The sequence below is a fragment of the Mauremys mutica genome, chromosome 13 (genome assembly GCF_020497125.1).
Source record: "Mauremys mutica isolate MM-2020 ecotype Southern chromosome 13, ASM2049712v1, whole genome shotgun sequence".
NCBI lineage: Eukaryota > Metazoa > Chordata > Testudines > Geoemydidae > Mauremys > Mauremys mutica.
This window is the reverse complement of record NC_059084.1, coordinates 25,436,229-25,452,702: the sequence shown is the minus strand read 5'-3', so window position 1 is coordinate 25,452,702 and position 16,474 is coordinate 25,436,229. Positions and strand designations below refer to the sequence as shown.

Below are 16,474 nucleotides of genomic sequence, written 5' to 3'. Positions count from 1 at the left end.
TAAGTAAACATTGAATAAAATGAATATATGCATATATTTGAATTATTTATAAAGCAACAGAGTATATGGTGCTATGTAAACAAAGACAGATCCCTACCCCTCACCTGATGTGCTTACAATTTAATTCAGACATAACACAGCAAGGGATAACTATGAACAAAGGAAAGAGATAAGAAGCAAGATCCTCAGCAGATGTAAGTCAGTGTGGCTCCACTGAAATTAATAGAACTGTGTCAATTTAAACCAGGCGAGGATACAGTAACCCATGTCCTCTCCGTGGACAATAAGAAGATCTGGAAATAAGTTCAAATGATATACATATCTTGCTAGTTGGTTGTCTTTATGTGAAATGTTTAAACAGTTATTAGAAAGAGTAGGATTTTATGTTTTTATTAAGTTAACATATTAAGAATTGAGGGGAAATATTTGACAAGAGTATAGGAGTGGAGATCAACATTAAGACTACCTATCTGGAAGTAGTGAATCCTGATGAGGAATGAGATGACCACAGTGTGTGGGATCACAGAGGCTATTCCAGGTAAAAGGGGATCTGGCATCAGAAAGGGTAAATTGTCTGTGGGTGTTGGAGATGAGGGAAGTTACAAGACACAGGCCCATGAACAAGAGCATGAAGAATTTGAATCTGACACAGAAGGAAATCAGATACAAAGTGCAAAGACTAAATAGATGAGAGATTTGGTTGGAGCAAGAGGCACGAAACAGCCTATTGGATGGACTTGAGGTGTACGACATGAGAACCTTGGAAGCCACAGTGAATGGTGCATTAGGCAAGGAAAGACATTACTAGAGTATTGACGAAAGTTTTAGCAGTAGGGATTGAGTTAGATAGATGTTTTTGGAAATAAAAAAACCCAGCAGGATTTAGCAATAGCTTGAATGTTGAGGGGAACAAATGTGATGAACTGAATGCTGCCATTTAGGGAAATGCTGAAGGAATGTTCAGAGAAAGTATGAGATCCAGTCTAGCACAAAACTACAAACGCCTAAAGAGTAGAAAAAGTCTAGGATGAGGCTGTTGAAGGCAACAGACAGGTGGAAGACAACAAGAACAGGGATATGGCCAAAAGCAGGTCCTTAGTGACCCTAGTTAAGGTAGTGTCTGGAGTGATGCAATAGAAGCAGAAGATCAAGAAGAGAGTTAAAGAGGAGAAAACTGAGGCAGCATGAGTAGACAAAAGAGAAGGAAGAAGATAGCAAGGCAGGTGACGTCAAAGGAGGTATAACTTTTAGAAAAGAATACAGTAGCATACCTTGAAGGCAGAGAGCAAAGAGTATAAATGTGAGGAAGGGGATGACATGGAGCAAGAGAAGTGAGGAGAGGGTCATGGGGATACATCAGCAATTTGGAAGGGGAAAGCTGAGACAAGTTATGGACAGGGTTTTTAAAGTACTTTTTTTTTTTAAAGTAACGGTCTGATATAAGTTCTAGCTGTCTTTTTATAATGTAATTTATTTTTGATGACAGAAAGGTCTGATTTTCTTACCTCCTAAGCCAGGATGTAAACCTTGTGGACCTTGGTTTTGCTGCTGCATCACCATAAAGTTGGGGGGTACATTCCCCTGTTGCACCATAGGATTACGACCAGGAGAACTGACAGGCTGTTGAAATCCCTGGGGAAGTGCATTATTCTGAGGAGGCCTTGGTCCCATCTGCTGCTGTGTTTGGTTAACTGTTGGAGAAGATGCAGGAGATCCCTGCTGGAAGGAGGAGGGAGAAGAAGCAGGAGATTTGCTGGTCAGGTGGGGTTGCTGTAGTGGTGCAGGAACCCGTGCGGGCCCTCCCTGAAGATTCTTCATCTGCGGAGCAGTAAATTGACCAGGGTTGTTCATTTGAGAAAAGTTTGGGTGAGCCTGAGAGGCTTGCTGGCTTCCAAAAGGGTATGGAGGTGGAGGGTGGGAGGGTGTCTGGACTGTTGCTAAAGATGGCCTTGCTTGAAGTTGCTGCTGCATTTGTCCAGGCAATGGGGCCTTTTTCCATCCCTGGTTTACTGTTAATGTACCCATTGTTCCTTGGCTTGGAGGAGGTTGAAGTGCTCCTGAAGGCAGCTGGTTCCAACCAGGAGGAACTGGAACCTGAGCTGGGGTGGTAAATGAAGGTCGAATACCCTGTTGTGGCTGCTGATGTTGTTGGGGGGGACGTGGCTGCAACTGTGGCTGTTGCTGCAGTTGTTGAAAGTTAGCGGGGTTCATTTGTCTGTTTACAGGAACTGACTGCATTGAATGAATCTGAGGTGCTAAAGAGCCAGATGGATGATTTTGCTGCTGGATAGTTAGTCCAGACAAGAGTGGATCCATTGAATCTATTAAAATAGCAAACAAATGTGACAATAAATAATATACTGCAGCCAAAGATAAAAAACAAGAAAGAGTAAGTTACTTGCTTGCATTTGCTTTCTCCTCTGAACTTGAGATCCAATAAAAATTCACATTCCAGCATTCCAATTTTCCAACCTATACAATAATTAGTATACTAAAAGAAGCCAGAATTTCTGGCAACCTTAAGAAACTAATCATAAGCATTGTGAAAGGTATAAATACAGTACTGTAGTCTCCAAGAACCTATTTTTATATAAGCCTTATATATAGTTAATGGGAAGCAAAAAATCTCCCAACTCTGAAGGGAAGATGGAATAACAAGAAATTATGAAGACAGTGTAATTAGATAACATTAGCTATTCTCTGGAAATATTTTCTGTAAAGAAAAGTGATAATGTTTTGCTTTGCATTGTGCCTTACGTCAAAAGGATTTTAGACACACTTTACAAAACTGGGCAAGAATAATCACTATTTTACAAAGGGGGAAGTCACTTAACCTTTCTGTGCCTCAATAGTCCTAAACTCACACAACTTGAAGTGGCAAAAATAGGCAGAGAAATCAGGCCTTCAACTTCCAGTCGACTTGTATTGAAAAATTTTACTTCCGAAAGAGGTCCATTTGCTTCTCATTTTACAGTTGCCTCAACCTACACGTCCTGTTCCTAGCCCTACCTACCATAGTATTCATGATAATTATATATGAATCTATAATAAATTAACTATATCAAAACGTAAGCTCATCAGCATGGGGACCATATCACTTTGTGAAGTACCATGCCCACCAATGGCTGTGTATAAAGTAACAATTCTAATGCAAAAGGCCAAGGAAAGGAGACTCTAGTAGGAGGTGCATCTTGGTTGGGGGGGAGACAGAGAAAGGAAATCAGGCCATTTATTTAAATGCCTAAATATCTTATTTAGATAATAGTAGCAAAGCTGAAAATATATTAGCTGTTTCCAAACACAAACACCCCTATCCCGAAGAGTGTACAGTCTAAAAAGACAAAGATAGACTGATCCACATCACAAAAATGCCATCACCCTAGCTGGTAGTCTCCGTAATGAGACTAATGGTATGTCTTTGGGGAAAAAAAAATAAAACAACCAAAAAACAAAACACCATGGCATCAAGTCTCAGAGCCTGAGTCTACACACTTGGACTTGCAGGGCTCAGGCTACAGTGCTAAAAATAGCCATGTGGATGTTCTGAGGAGGGTGGGTCTCAGAGCCCGAACAGGAACATCAACATGGCTATTTTCAGAGCTGCAGCGCAAGCCCAAGTTTGTAGACCCTGGTGTGACACCCTGGAACCCCAATATTCACCACGGTCGTTTTATTAGGATATGTAAGGCCTTGTGAGGTATTGTTCTAAAAGTCTCGATTTGCTAGACAATTAATGTCTCATTGGATTTTATATGCTATTGTCATATGTGAAGTTTGGCTATGAATGCGTTAATGAAATATGTTGTGAAATTGGAAACACCCACAAGCAGCCTTTCGGGTACAACAGTAAAAAAGACCAACCAATGTTAATAGCTTATTGAAGAAATGCAGACAAGCACAAGGATTACCCCAGGAACTGTGTGCAATAGAAACCTCTCAGAGATAGCATTACACAATGGGAACTGTTTGACCCAGGTCACAGCAAAAGATCTTTCCAGCAAGTGGGAAGAAGATATAAAAGGGGGACAATGACATCATGATGGGACCTCACTCTCCCTACAAACACACACTTGGAACACCTGAGGGGCAAGGACTGAACTGTGGGAAGTGATGGTCCCAGGCTAGAGGGATTTTTAGCCTGTGTATGAAAACCTGGGAAAGCCAAGCTGCAAAGCCAAGGCAGCTTGTGCCTTAAGAATCTGCCAGCCTGTTTATCACTCAGGGTGAGGATTTGCTAATTCATATCCTACCTATCTAGTGTGTTAAGCTCAGTTTGCAGTTTTGTTTATTTACTAAGGTAATCTGCTTTGATCTGTTTATCATTTATAATCACTTAAAATCAATCTTTTGTGGTTAATAAACTTGTTTTTATTTTATCTAAAACCAGCGTGTGGGGAAATTATAACTTGGGGCAGAAAGCTGTTGCATCTCTCTCTCCACATTGAGGGAAGGGGCGAATTTTAGGAGCTTACACTGTACAGTTTCCTGTGCAGTGCAAGATGGTATAACTTTGGGTTTACACTCCAGAGGGGAGTGCATGCCTTAGCAACTGGGAGGTGCCTTAGCTGAGCCTTCCCAGGCAGAGCTGATCTCAGTATCTGTGTGAGAAGCTGCAGGGTGTGTGTCCCTATCTGTGTGTATGCTGGCGAAAGAGGAGAGCTTGGCAACTTATCACAGCACCACAGAGTGAAAGGGAGCCCAGACTGGTGGGTCAGGTGGGCTCAGTGGTAACCCAGTTCCAAGTGGCAGCCTGAGGGGAACCTGTCATACTGGGCTCTGGGACGCACTGCCGCGGGTGTGTTTTTGCAATGTAGACATACCCTAAGAATTGACAGCCCACAAAAACTATTATTCTCTGACCCTGAGTGGTGATCCCTCCAGGCAGAGAGGAGGAAAAACAGAGTGGGGAAGCTTTCCTTTCCCAATGCAACTAAAAATATTTTAACAGTACTACAGTAAGAAACAATTCTGAAAATGGTCATCAAGATTTGTGTTACTAAAGGTTTTTATAATGTTTAAAACCTATTAGAAGAAACCTTTCCAGGTAATGACAATACTTTCTTCCAGTGAAGAAATCATTCAAGGAGGAGTGTCTGTTAGAAAAGTAGGAGGACAGCCCAGGACCAAATTTTGGTGCTATCCTTCAGAGTGTACTCATGTATGTGTCTGTATGCTGAAGGAAAAAGAATTCAGAAGTACTTTGCAGTAAAAAAATGTCAATAGCAATAGTTGTATGCAGTGTTGTTGTAATCACTTTTATTGGATCAACTTCTGTTGGTGAGAGAGATGAGGTTTTGAGCTTACAGAGAGCTGAAGAAGAGCTTTGTAAGCTGTGTAACCTTGAAAGCTTGTCTCTCTCACCAAAAGAAATTGGTCCAATAAAAGATATTACCTCACCCACCTTGTCTGCATAACAGCAATAGTGACAGATAAATACTATTACTGTAAATGTTTTTTTTTTTACCTGACTGTAAAGCAGGTCGCGGTGTCCTGGGCTGCAGCTCTGCATTCGCTCCACTTGCCATCATAGAAGAGGAAACATTTCCACTCTGGGACATCATAACAGTTGTAGGATTGTTCATTCGTATTAACCCTGAAAAATTAAAAATCATTATTTGTTAGATCTTAGATGCAGTTGGTCACGTTACTGTACCTACAATGGATAAGACTGGTTTCAAAAAGAAAAAAGTTAGAATAGCATTATTAATTTGTAATTAAACAAAACATTTCTTTAAACGTAACAAATTCTTCCCCAAGAAAAGACTCAAATTGGACTTAAGGAAGTTTGCAAAGTAAGAAAATTCTCACTAGGAATAAAAGGAAGTATTTATACAAAGAATATTTTGAAATACTATTGGAATTTCTGAACCTACTACTGGTGGCATCTACTGTGCTAAAAAAAGTGATATCTGACTCAATGGAAATATGAACGCATCACATGAGAAATTGAACAAGATGCTTTGCTACCAGAGTGAGGAGCGTGATATAAAAATAGATTAGATGAACTAATATTTCTCTAGGATGGAAACTTAAGTGGCATAAACTTTTGATTAATTTTTAAGGTGCTTTATGACTGTTAAGCCAATATTTTACTAGGATGGCAATTTAGTCTCTTACATGTGGCTTCCATATTGACATTTTGATTTGCTTATCACTTTTTCCACCAAGATGGTCACCTCCTTTAGTGTGTTCAGAAATACCAAAAGGTAATTCAAACCATGTTTTCATATGTATATATCTATAAATAAAACAAAACATCTATAATGTAAATAAAACATTTAAGTTTAACTTATTGCTTTGGTACTGAATCAATAGAAAAAAAAAATCAGTGGCATCCTAAATCTTATAGTGACTGAACTATTAACCAGCAAATATATATAGTCCTCCTTTTATTTCTGGTGAGAAGCATTTCTTACCCTGAAAACTTCAGATTCTAGGGTAAACAGACAACTTTATTCCAAATGTATTCACTATTTTATCTCTTAAAAGAAAAATTAGCTTTAATTAAAGTAAAAATTTGAACTCAGAAGACCTTTGAAAAATTTGAAGGTTTTTTTCTGGTAATATTCAACCAAGTAATAATGTATAATGCACTTTTCACATTCAAAAAGCTGTACATTCTCAAAATACACCGTGTGGCGTATTCATACGCATTTTCTTTGTTACAAATGAGAGGCAAAAGAGGTAAAGTGACTTGCTCAAAGCTACACTCCAAATCAGTGGCAGAACCAGGATGAGAACTCAGGACCTGAGGAGTATAAATTCTAACCTCATTCCTCCAGATTCCCTAGATTCCTCATTGACAGAAATATTATTTTAAAATCAGAATATGTTAATTCAAAGTTATTTCTTTCCTGAAGTCTTCTAGCCTATTCAACCTCTCTGCAGAATGGATTTGTAGTGGGAATGGTAGATTCTTCATTTTTTCCTCACACAAGAAAAGGGGCCACAAGCATCATTGGCAGGCCCCCATCCTCCAAAAAACAAACAAGTCACAAGGTTCAAGGAAACAAAGGAATGGAGAATCAGTCTGACTTCCATGAGACTGTGGCAAACATACTTTAGTTACAATAACGTACCTTAGATTTTTTTTTCTGTGCTACACTTATCACTTATAAGTGTATAAGTGTATAAAATCACTTATCTAGTGAACTTTTGGGAAATCCCACATATACAAATCTAGCTCCTAATCCCATAAAGCTTTACCCATGTGCATAACTTTACACAAATGTAGTCCTATTGACTTGAACAGGACTACTCACTTGTAAGAAGTTACACATATACTCAAGGCTCTAGAAAAGCATTTAGGAGATGGAGAGAAAAGGACCATATGAAGAGATATTTAGAGGAAAACCTTCATGGTTTCACTCAGATAGGCCGAGATTTTCAAAAATGTCTATGGGAATTAGGCACCCAAATGAGGAGGTTACTCACCCTGTGCAGTAACTGACGTTCTTCGAGATGAATGTCCCTGTGGGTGCTCCACTCCAGGTGTTGGTGCGTCCCAGCGCCATCGCTCGGAGATTTTTGCAGCAGTACTCGTACTGGCCACGCATGTGCAGAGCCTGCCGCCGCCCCCCCCCCCCCCCGCTCTGGGTATACCTTAATAGTACGCATGTGTGGCCGGTCTCAGTTCCTTCGCTACAACGGAGGCTACCCCAACTCAGAAGTAGAGGGGAGGAGGGTGGGTAGTGGAGCACCCACAGGGACACTCATCTCGAAGAACGTCAGTTACTGCACAGGGTGAGTAACCTCCTCTTCGAGAGAGAGATGTCCCTGTGGGTGCTCCACTCCAGGTGACTTAAAAGCAGCGTATCTCAAGAGGTAGGGACTTCAGATCTGATAGGAATGCAGTAGATAATACAGCTCTGCCCAATCATGTATCCAAGAGAGGGTCTTGAGTAAGGGCATAGTGTTTAACAAATGTGTGTTCAGAGGACCAAGTGGCCACTTTACAGATGTCAGCCAGGGGAACTTTGCGTAAGAAAGCTACAGAGGTAGCTACAGATCTTGTGGAATGATTTCTGATGGAGGTGTAGCACAGTCGGATGCAGTCAGTCTCTGGGTAGAAACAGGTGTCCCTTTGGAACGCTCCACGATGGAGACAAAAAGTCTAGAAGAACTTCTAAAAGGTTTGGTTCTATCCAAATAGAAGGACAAGGCCCTGCATACATCTAACGTATGCACTGTGGCTTCAAAGGAGTTTGCATGTGGTTTCGGAAAGAAGGTCGGTAGGTGTATTGGCTCATTAATGTGGAATGAGGAATAAACCTTTGGAAGAAATTTGGGGTGTAATCTAAGGGTAACCTTGTCCTTGAAAAATAGCTTATATGGTGGATCTGCCATAAGGGCTGCAATTTCTCCTGCCCTTCTGGTGGAGGTAATTGCCACTAAAAATGCTGTTTTCATAGAGAAGTGTAAAAGGGAGCAGGTGGCTAGGGGCTCAAATGGTTGTTGAGTTAGACAGGATACTACTAAATGAAGGTCCCATGGAGGGGTAGGTGGTTTAATGTCTGGGTATAGGGTTTGGAGTCCCTTGAGGAAACGCTTGGTGATTGGATGAGCAAAGACAGAGGTATTGTCGATTCTGTCATGAAAGGTTGTAATAGCAGCTAAATGGACTCTGATGGAGCTGAAAGAAAGGCCAGATTGCTTAATGTTCAATAGGTAGTCAAGTATGAGAGGGAGAGGTACGGACGTGGGAGAAAGTTGTTTAGCTGAACACCATTGTGTGAATCTCTTCCACTTTCAGAGATAGGTGGTGCGAGTAGATTGTGTTCTCCTGTGTAGGAGCACTCTTTGAACTTGGTCAGAGCAAGCTAGTTCGTTTTGGAAGAACGGTGTAGGTACCAGGCTTTGAGGTGAAGCATGGACAGATTGGGGTGAAGAAATCAGCCATGTTGCTGTGATAAGAGGTTCGGAATGAGGGGCAACGAGATTGGTGGTCGAACTGACATTCTGGTGAGAAACGGAAACCACGGTTGTCTGGGCCACGACGGGACAATCAAGATCACCGTGGCCTGATCTGTTCGTATCTTTGTGAGTACTCTGTGGAGAACCGGTATAGGGGGAAAAGCGTAGAGTAAATTCCGGTGCCATGAGACCATGAATGCGTCTCCCAGGGAATGTTTGCCGAGTCCTGCTCTGGAGCAAAATTCGGGACATTTCATGTTTATCACAGTTGCAAAAAGGTCTATGGTTGGATAACCCCAAATGCGGAATATGTTGCGGATGATTGTCTCGTTTATCTCCCATTCGTGATCCCAGGGAAAGTGTCTGCTTAATTCGTCTGCCGTGGTATTCATAACTCCGGGAAGATAGGCGGCTGATATGCGGACGTTGTTCGCAAGGCACCAATTCCAGAGCTTCATAGCCTCTGTGCAGAGTGAGTGAGAGCAAGCTCCTTCCTGTCTGTTTACATAGAACATGCAGGCGATGTTGTCTGTCATTATGCGTACATGTTGATTCCTGATTAGTGGGAGGAAGTGATGGCAGGCACTGCGTATGGCTCAAAGTTCTAGGACATTTATGTGCAGGGAGGTTTCGGTGGAAGACCATAGCCCCTGGACTGTGTGGTGAGACATGTGAGCGCCCCACCCTGTGAGAGATGCATCGGTAATCATTATCAGGGATGGAGTGTCCTGGAGAAAGGGGACTCCAGAGCAGAGTTTGGAGGGAACTGTCCACCATAGTAGAGAGTCTTTGACTTGGAAGGGTATGGAAAGAGGCTTGTTTAGAGAGTGCACATTTGGTTTGTAACCCGTGGCCAACCAAGCTTGGAAGCACCTCATGTACAGGCGTGCATTTTGGACCACGAAAGTGCACAAGGCCATGTGACCTAGTAGTTGTAGGCAGTCTCGGGCAGTGACCTGGGGACTGTTGCGAAGTTTTGAGCCCAGAAGTTTTATGGTGTTGAATCAGTCAGGTGGGAGAAATGCCAACCCCATTCGGGAATTGAGGTCCGCTCCTATAAACTCCAGGTGCTGGGTAGGACGTAATGTGGATTTGTTTTTGTTTATTTGTAGGCCAAGAGATAGGAAACAATCGATGGTGAGTTGCGTGAATCAGAGAGCTTTGTCGAACATCAAGGCCTTGAGGAGGCAATCGTCGAGGTAAGAAAATATTATGACCCCTTGTTTCCTGAGGTAGGACGTGACTATGGCTAGGAGCTTGGAGAAAACCCAGAGGGTGGTGGAAAGTCCGAAGGGTAGAACCCTGTACTGAAAATGTGTTGAGCCGAGGGTAAAACGAAGGAAATGTCCGTGGGCCAGATGTATAGTGACATGAAAATAAAGTGTCCTGTAGGTCGAGGGCTGAAAACCAATCACCCTGCTCCAGCTCTGGGATTATGGTGGTGAGAGTTACCATCTTGAACTTTTGCTTTTTGATAAATTTGTTGAGCCGCCTGAGATCGAAGATCAGTCACCATCCCCCAGTTTTCTTTTCTATTAAGAAATAATGGGAATAAAAACCCTTCCCTCTGTGTTGTTCTGGCACAAGTTCCACTGCTCCCAACTGAAGGAGATGATGTACTTCTTGGAAGAGTAGTGGCTCATGAAAGAGGTCCCTGAAGAGGGACGGGGAGGGTGGGTGGGAGGCAAGGAGAGGAAGGGAATAGAGTAGCCCATTGTCACGAGCTCTATAACCCACCTGTCGGTGGTAATGCTCTGCCATTGGTGGGAGAATGGCCGTAGGCGGTGTCCAAAAATAGGGACATGGGGTGTAAGCACTGAAGTGGGAACGTTGTTTTCTAGGTCCTCGACCAAAACTTCAAATCTGCTTATTAGTTGGAGGGGGTTGAGGCATTACCGAAGAATTGAGACAACGACGCTGATATTTGGGTCTCTGGCGTTGCTGCTGTTGTTGTTGCTCCTGTGATCTATGGAAGTGCTGTGTATATGTGGGGTAGTGTGGACGGTGGTAAGGTTGAAATCTATATTGTCGCCTTCTGGTCATAGGGGTTTGGATTCCTAAGGACCTGAGGGTTGCCCTTGAGTCCTTCATTGAATGATGTATGTCATTCGTGGCAGAAGCAAAGAGTTTGTCACCGTCAAAGGGAAGATCTTCAATGATACTCTGGACCTCTCGTGGAAAGGAAGAGGAGAGCCATGAACCTTGGTGCATGACCACTGCTGTGGCGGTGGATCTTGCCGCAGTATTGGCTGCATCGAGGGCCGCTTGAAGAGTGGTACATGATATGATTTGTCCCTCAGAGACTAAAGCTGTGAATTGTTGCTTCTTTTCATCTGGAATGTCCTCAATAAAGTCCATGAATTTGTTATAGTTTTTTGTGGTTATATTTTGCGAGAACTGCAGTATAATTAGCAATACGAAATTGTAGCGCTGAAGATGCATATACTTTACCTCCAAGGAGGTCCAAGCGTTTACTTCCTTTGTTGGATAGGATAGAGCGGGAATACTGCTGTCTGGCCCTTTGATTGGCTGCATCTACTACCAACGAGTTTAGCACTGGATGGGTAAAAAGGAATTCAGAGCCCTTAGAAGGGATGAAGTACTTGCAATCCACTCGTTTACAGGTAGGTAGGCTTGTAGCGGGGGTCTGTCAGATGGCCGTAGCAGGTTCTAAAAGGGCTGCGTTGATTGGTAATGCAACCCTAGAGGAAGAAGAGGGCTGTAGGATATCTGTTAGCTCATGCTCTTGTTCTGGGACCTCCTCCAAGTTAATTCTCAACTCACTAGCAACTCTTTTAAAGAGGTCTTGAAATTGTGAGAAGTCATCCGAAGATGTTGTGGGAGGGGGAAGCAAGGCTTCTTCAGGCGGTACCTCTGGGTCTACTGGAATAGGAGCAGGATGTGATTGATCCTGCAGTTGTGACAATGCTGCCTGGTGTCTTGTGTCAGTGGCAGGTACGTCAGCTGGTGGTGCTAGTCAGGTGTTGCGCCTGGTTGAGGCGGAGTAGCAAGTGTGTTCTCGAGCATACGCTGCCCATGGGGCCCAATATTGCCACAGTGGTGGGAAGGGCATAGGTGGTGCCATCCAGGGGTTCACACACCATGGGGCAGGATCTTGAGAGTAGGATGAGGTAATTTTTCTGTGACCTCTGTTGACAGGGGTCTGAGGATGGGAATCTTGATAGGGTGAAAAATCCCCTTGCGGTCCAGCTTTCTCATCACTAAAGGAAGGCTGTGCAGACCCTGAGTCAGCCATTGGAGAGAAGTATGCATTCAGTATGGATGACTGCAGGATAGGTGACACGAGGAGGTCCCTTGACTGAGTAAACTGCAGTGCTGAGGCTCCTGTGTGAGGTGAAGACTGTGCAGGAGGAATCTGCTGAGAGGAAAAATTCCTCTGCATCAGTGTTTTGAGCCTTAACTCACTGCTGGTCAGCTCAGTGGGTGTCAGTGCCGGAGCCGGTGCCGGGAGATCAATATCAGCCTGCGGGCGGTCAGGCAGGTCCTGATATGTCAGCACCCGTGTCCGTCGCAATGCTGAACAGTGCCAGAAGAAAGGCAGGCAACTGGAAGCCTGAAGCCTCGGCACCGGAACGTCACGCTGCTGCCACAGGCGGGTTTCGTCCGGTGCCAGAGGAGCCCGGCGTTTCAAATGAACTCAAGCGGGGAAGCAGCGGGAGGTAGGCGGTAGACCTGCCCGGAGACAGCTTATCGTAGATGACTGCAGGTGCCCTCTTTTCGAAGTTTTTTTGTGTTTCTTTGAGGCAGGACGGCTGTGGCGGGCAGCAGAGCCGGAGTCAGCACCTGGGTCTGAACCTGACCCTAGGGATCTCTGAAGGAGGAGCAGTTTTAGTCTAAGCTCCCTGTCCTTCCGTGCCCTGGAACTAAGTTTGCTGCAGTGGGCACATTTTGGGGGGGATGAGGGTCTCCCCCAAACATTTTATACATTTTGAGTGCCCATCTGACAGGGGGATAGGCTCTTTTTTCTTTCTTTCTTTTTTTTTTAAAAAGGGTAACTAACTACTACTAATAACAAACTAACAGCAAACTAACTAACTAACTAGAATGGTAATTTTAATGAGAGGAAGAAAGTTCTTAGCGAGTCTGCTGAGCTCCGTCTCAGGCCGGGGACAGTAGAGAAGGAAGTGAGGAGACTGGCCACGCATGCGTACTATTAAGGTATACTCAGAGCGGGGGGGCAGGCTCTGCGCATGCGTGGCCAGTACGAGTACTGCTGCAAAAATCTCCGAGCGAAGGCACAGGGATGCACCAACACGTGGAGTGGAGCACCCACAGGGACATCTCTCGAAGAAGAACTCTAACTTTCAATGCGAAGTACATTAAGACCTAGGAAATGAAGCTCAGAGATTTTCATAGTGGAAGTAATAAATATTCTATTTCACATTTTTTGTTAATTACAGTGATTTAACTACTCTTAAATTAACCAGATTTCCACCCATAATTTGCAATTTGTAAATTTCTTTTCCATTCATTCCAGTGGATAGCTACATTTCTCTTGTCCTAATCTACTGTACATGAGAAGGTCAACGAAAGCTCCCCATTTGTTAATTTTTTAAAAAGTTATATTAAATCCTATTTTCATAGAATCATAGAATCATAGAATCCAAGATCAGAAGGGACCAATATGATCATCTAGTCTGACCTCCTGCAAGATGCAGGCCACATTAGCCGATCCCCCCACTCCTTTAGCAAGCGACCCCTGCCCCATGCTTCGGAGGAAGGCGAAAAACCTCCAGGGCCACAGCCAATATACCCTGGAGGAAAATTCCTTCCCGACCCCAAATATGGCGGTCAGCTGAACCCCGAGCATGCGGGCAAGACTCTCCAGCCATACCCTCTGGAAAAAGGTTAAGAATATCATATCATTGACCCATTGTACTATTTACCAGTGTGGCACTTAATTAACCTATTGACTAAGCCCGGTATCCTATCATACCATCTCCTCCATAAACTTATCTAGCTTAGTCTTGAAGTCATGGAGGTCCTTCGCCCCCACTGTTTCCTTCGGTAGGCTGTTCCAGTATTGCACTCCCCTGATAGTTAGAAACCTTCGTCTAATCTCAAGCCTAAATTTCCTAACTGACAATTTATATCCGTTTGTCCTCGTGTCCACATTAGCACTGAGCTGAAATAATTCCTCTCCTTCCCTGGTATTTATCCCTCTGATATATTTAAAGAGTGCAATCATATCTCCTCTTATCCTTCTTTTGGTTAGGGAAAACAAACCGAGCTCCTCAAGTCTCCTTTCATACGACAGGCCTTCCATTCCTCGGACCATTCTAGTGGCCCTTCTTTGTACCTGTTCCAGTTTGAATTCATCCTTCTTAAACATGGGAGACCAAAACTGCACACAATACTCCAGATGAGGTCTCACCAACGCCTTATATAACGGGACTAGCACCTCCTTATCCCTACTAGAAATACCCCGCCTAATGCATCCCAAGACCGCATTTGCTTTCTTAACGGCCACATCACATTGCCTGCTCATAGTCATCCTACGATCAACCAGGACTCCTAGGTCCTTCTCCTCCTCCGTTACTTGCAACTGGTGCGTCCCTAGCTTATAACTAAAATTCTTGTTAGTCATCCCTAAATGCATAACCTTACACTTCTCACTATTGAATTTCATCCTGTTACTAATACTCCAGTTTACAAGGTCATCCAAATCTCCCTGGAGGATATCCCGATCCTTTTCCGAATTGGCAATACCTCCCAACTTGGTGTCGTCCGCAAACTTTATCAGCCCACTCCTACTCTTGGTTCCCAGGTCAGCAATAAATAGATTGAATAAAATCGGACCCAAAACTGAACCTTGAGGAACTCCACTAGTAACCCCCCTCCAACCTGACAGTTCCCCCTTCAATACTACCCTCTGCAGTCTCCCCTTTAACCAGCTCCTTATCCACCTCTGAATTTTCATTTCAATCCCCATCTTTTCCAATTTAACCAGTAATTCCTCATGCGGTACCGTATCAAACGCCTTACTGAAATCCAGATATATTAGATCCACCGCATTTCCCTTGTCTAAAAAATCTGTTACTTTCTCAAAGAAGGAGATCAGGTTGGTTTGGCACGATCTACCTTTCGTAAATCCATGCTGTAAACTATCCCAGTTGCCATCGGCCTCCTGCTCCGTAACCACTCTCTCTTTTAAAATTTTTTCCATGACTTTGCATACTACAGATGTTAAACTAACAGGCCTGTAGTTTAACAACTTTAATTGTTTTTAAATGATTTACTTTGCTTTGTAATTAAATGCAACTATTAGAATACTTTATTATAGAACAATTTTCCTTTAACTTATTTAATAGTCAGATTTCCTACAATTTAGGAGTTATACTGGCATGATAGGATAATGGATGGCAGATATGCAGTTTTGTTTAAGCATACAACTTGGATGAGAAACAGTTCTCTATTACAACAATGTTAATATACAGGAAAACAGCCATACTAAAGTAGAAGTAAAACTGGGTGAATAATGCACAAATTTATTGTGAGAATTTGTGCTAATTTTAATATGAATTCACTTTTCTGTGATCATGCACCTTTTGTATTCACTATCTGGACATTCAACTGGTATTTACTAGCCTGGATGCTCATGAGAAGTAACAAGACACAAGTATTCACAAACTAAATATTTTGCACGGGATGGGACACTGACAGCAGGGAAACTGGTATGCATATTGGAGTTACAACTCTGCTAGCAACTGTTGCTACGATCACTGAGGTTACATGATAAGCTTAGTAATAAATGTAATAACATGTAATACTAAATTTAACAAAACTGAACTTACCTTGGCCACCCTGGATGGAAAATCCTGTCTCCATTCGTATTGAATTGCCTGCTCCCATGGGCCCATTAATCCTGACATCTTGACTTCTATTTTGACCTAAAGCCAAGTTGATGGCACCTTCACCTGGAAGTAATACACAATCTATTAAGTTAAAATATATGCATGGGATGGGATGGCAAGGGAGAGAAAGGAACCAAACCTACAAAGCAGCATTTAAAGATGGTGTCAAATTTTGACCTGCTGCATGCACTTTGGAATATAGGGTGATTATGTAACACACACTACTCTTGCCGACTCTTCAAATATGCAGTCAACATATTGAACATTGAATTGTGGTCTTTAATAAGAGAAGAAGGGAACATCCTGAGATAAAAGAACTGAAGAGCTACATGCCCTGGGTTTGAACCTTGCATGCTGTGCCCTTGGCTTGTTCTTGGAGGATCATCCAGGGGTGCAATTTTAATTATGAAAGCCACTGATTTTAAGAAGAAAGCTTCACCTCAGGCCTCAGACAACAGCATGAAAATATGCATTATTTTTAAAAGCTAAGGGCTAGTCTACATTAGAAGCACTACAGTGGCACCGATGCAGCTGCACCGCTGTACCACATCTGGTGAAGATGCTTTATGATGACAGGGAAGAGCTCTCCCGTCAACATAATAAAACGACTTCTACAAGACGCAGTACCTATGTCGGGGGGAAAGCTCTCCTGCCGACAGCACTATCCACACCAGCGCTTAGGTTGG

At 43.1% G+C, this 16,474-nt stretch overlaps 1 protein-coding gene across 2 annotated transcripts in view; it reads right to left on the bottom strand.

Annotated features, from left to right (window-relative positions):
• Window positions 1–16,474, bottom strand: part of NCOA6 (nuclear receptor coactivator 6) — a 76,302-nt gene that overhangs the window by 35,818 nt on the left and 24,010 nt on the right. For both annotated transcript variants that reach the window (XM_044986509.1, XM_044986510.1), the window contains exons 6-8: window positions 15,729–15,851; window positions 5,465–5,593; window positions 1,506–2,321 (exon numbers count right to left, since the gene is read on the bottom strand). In XM_044986509.1, the coding sequence (XP_044842444.1) occupies window positions 1,506–2,321; window positions 5,465–5,593; window positions 15,729–15,851 (1,068 nt within the window). The remainder of the gene's footprint in view (window positions 1–1,505; window positions 2,322–5,464; window positions 5,594–15,728; window positions 15,852–16,474) is intronic.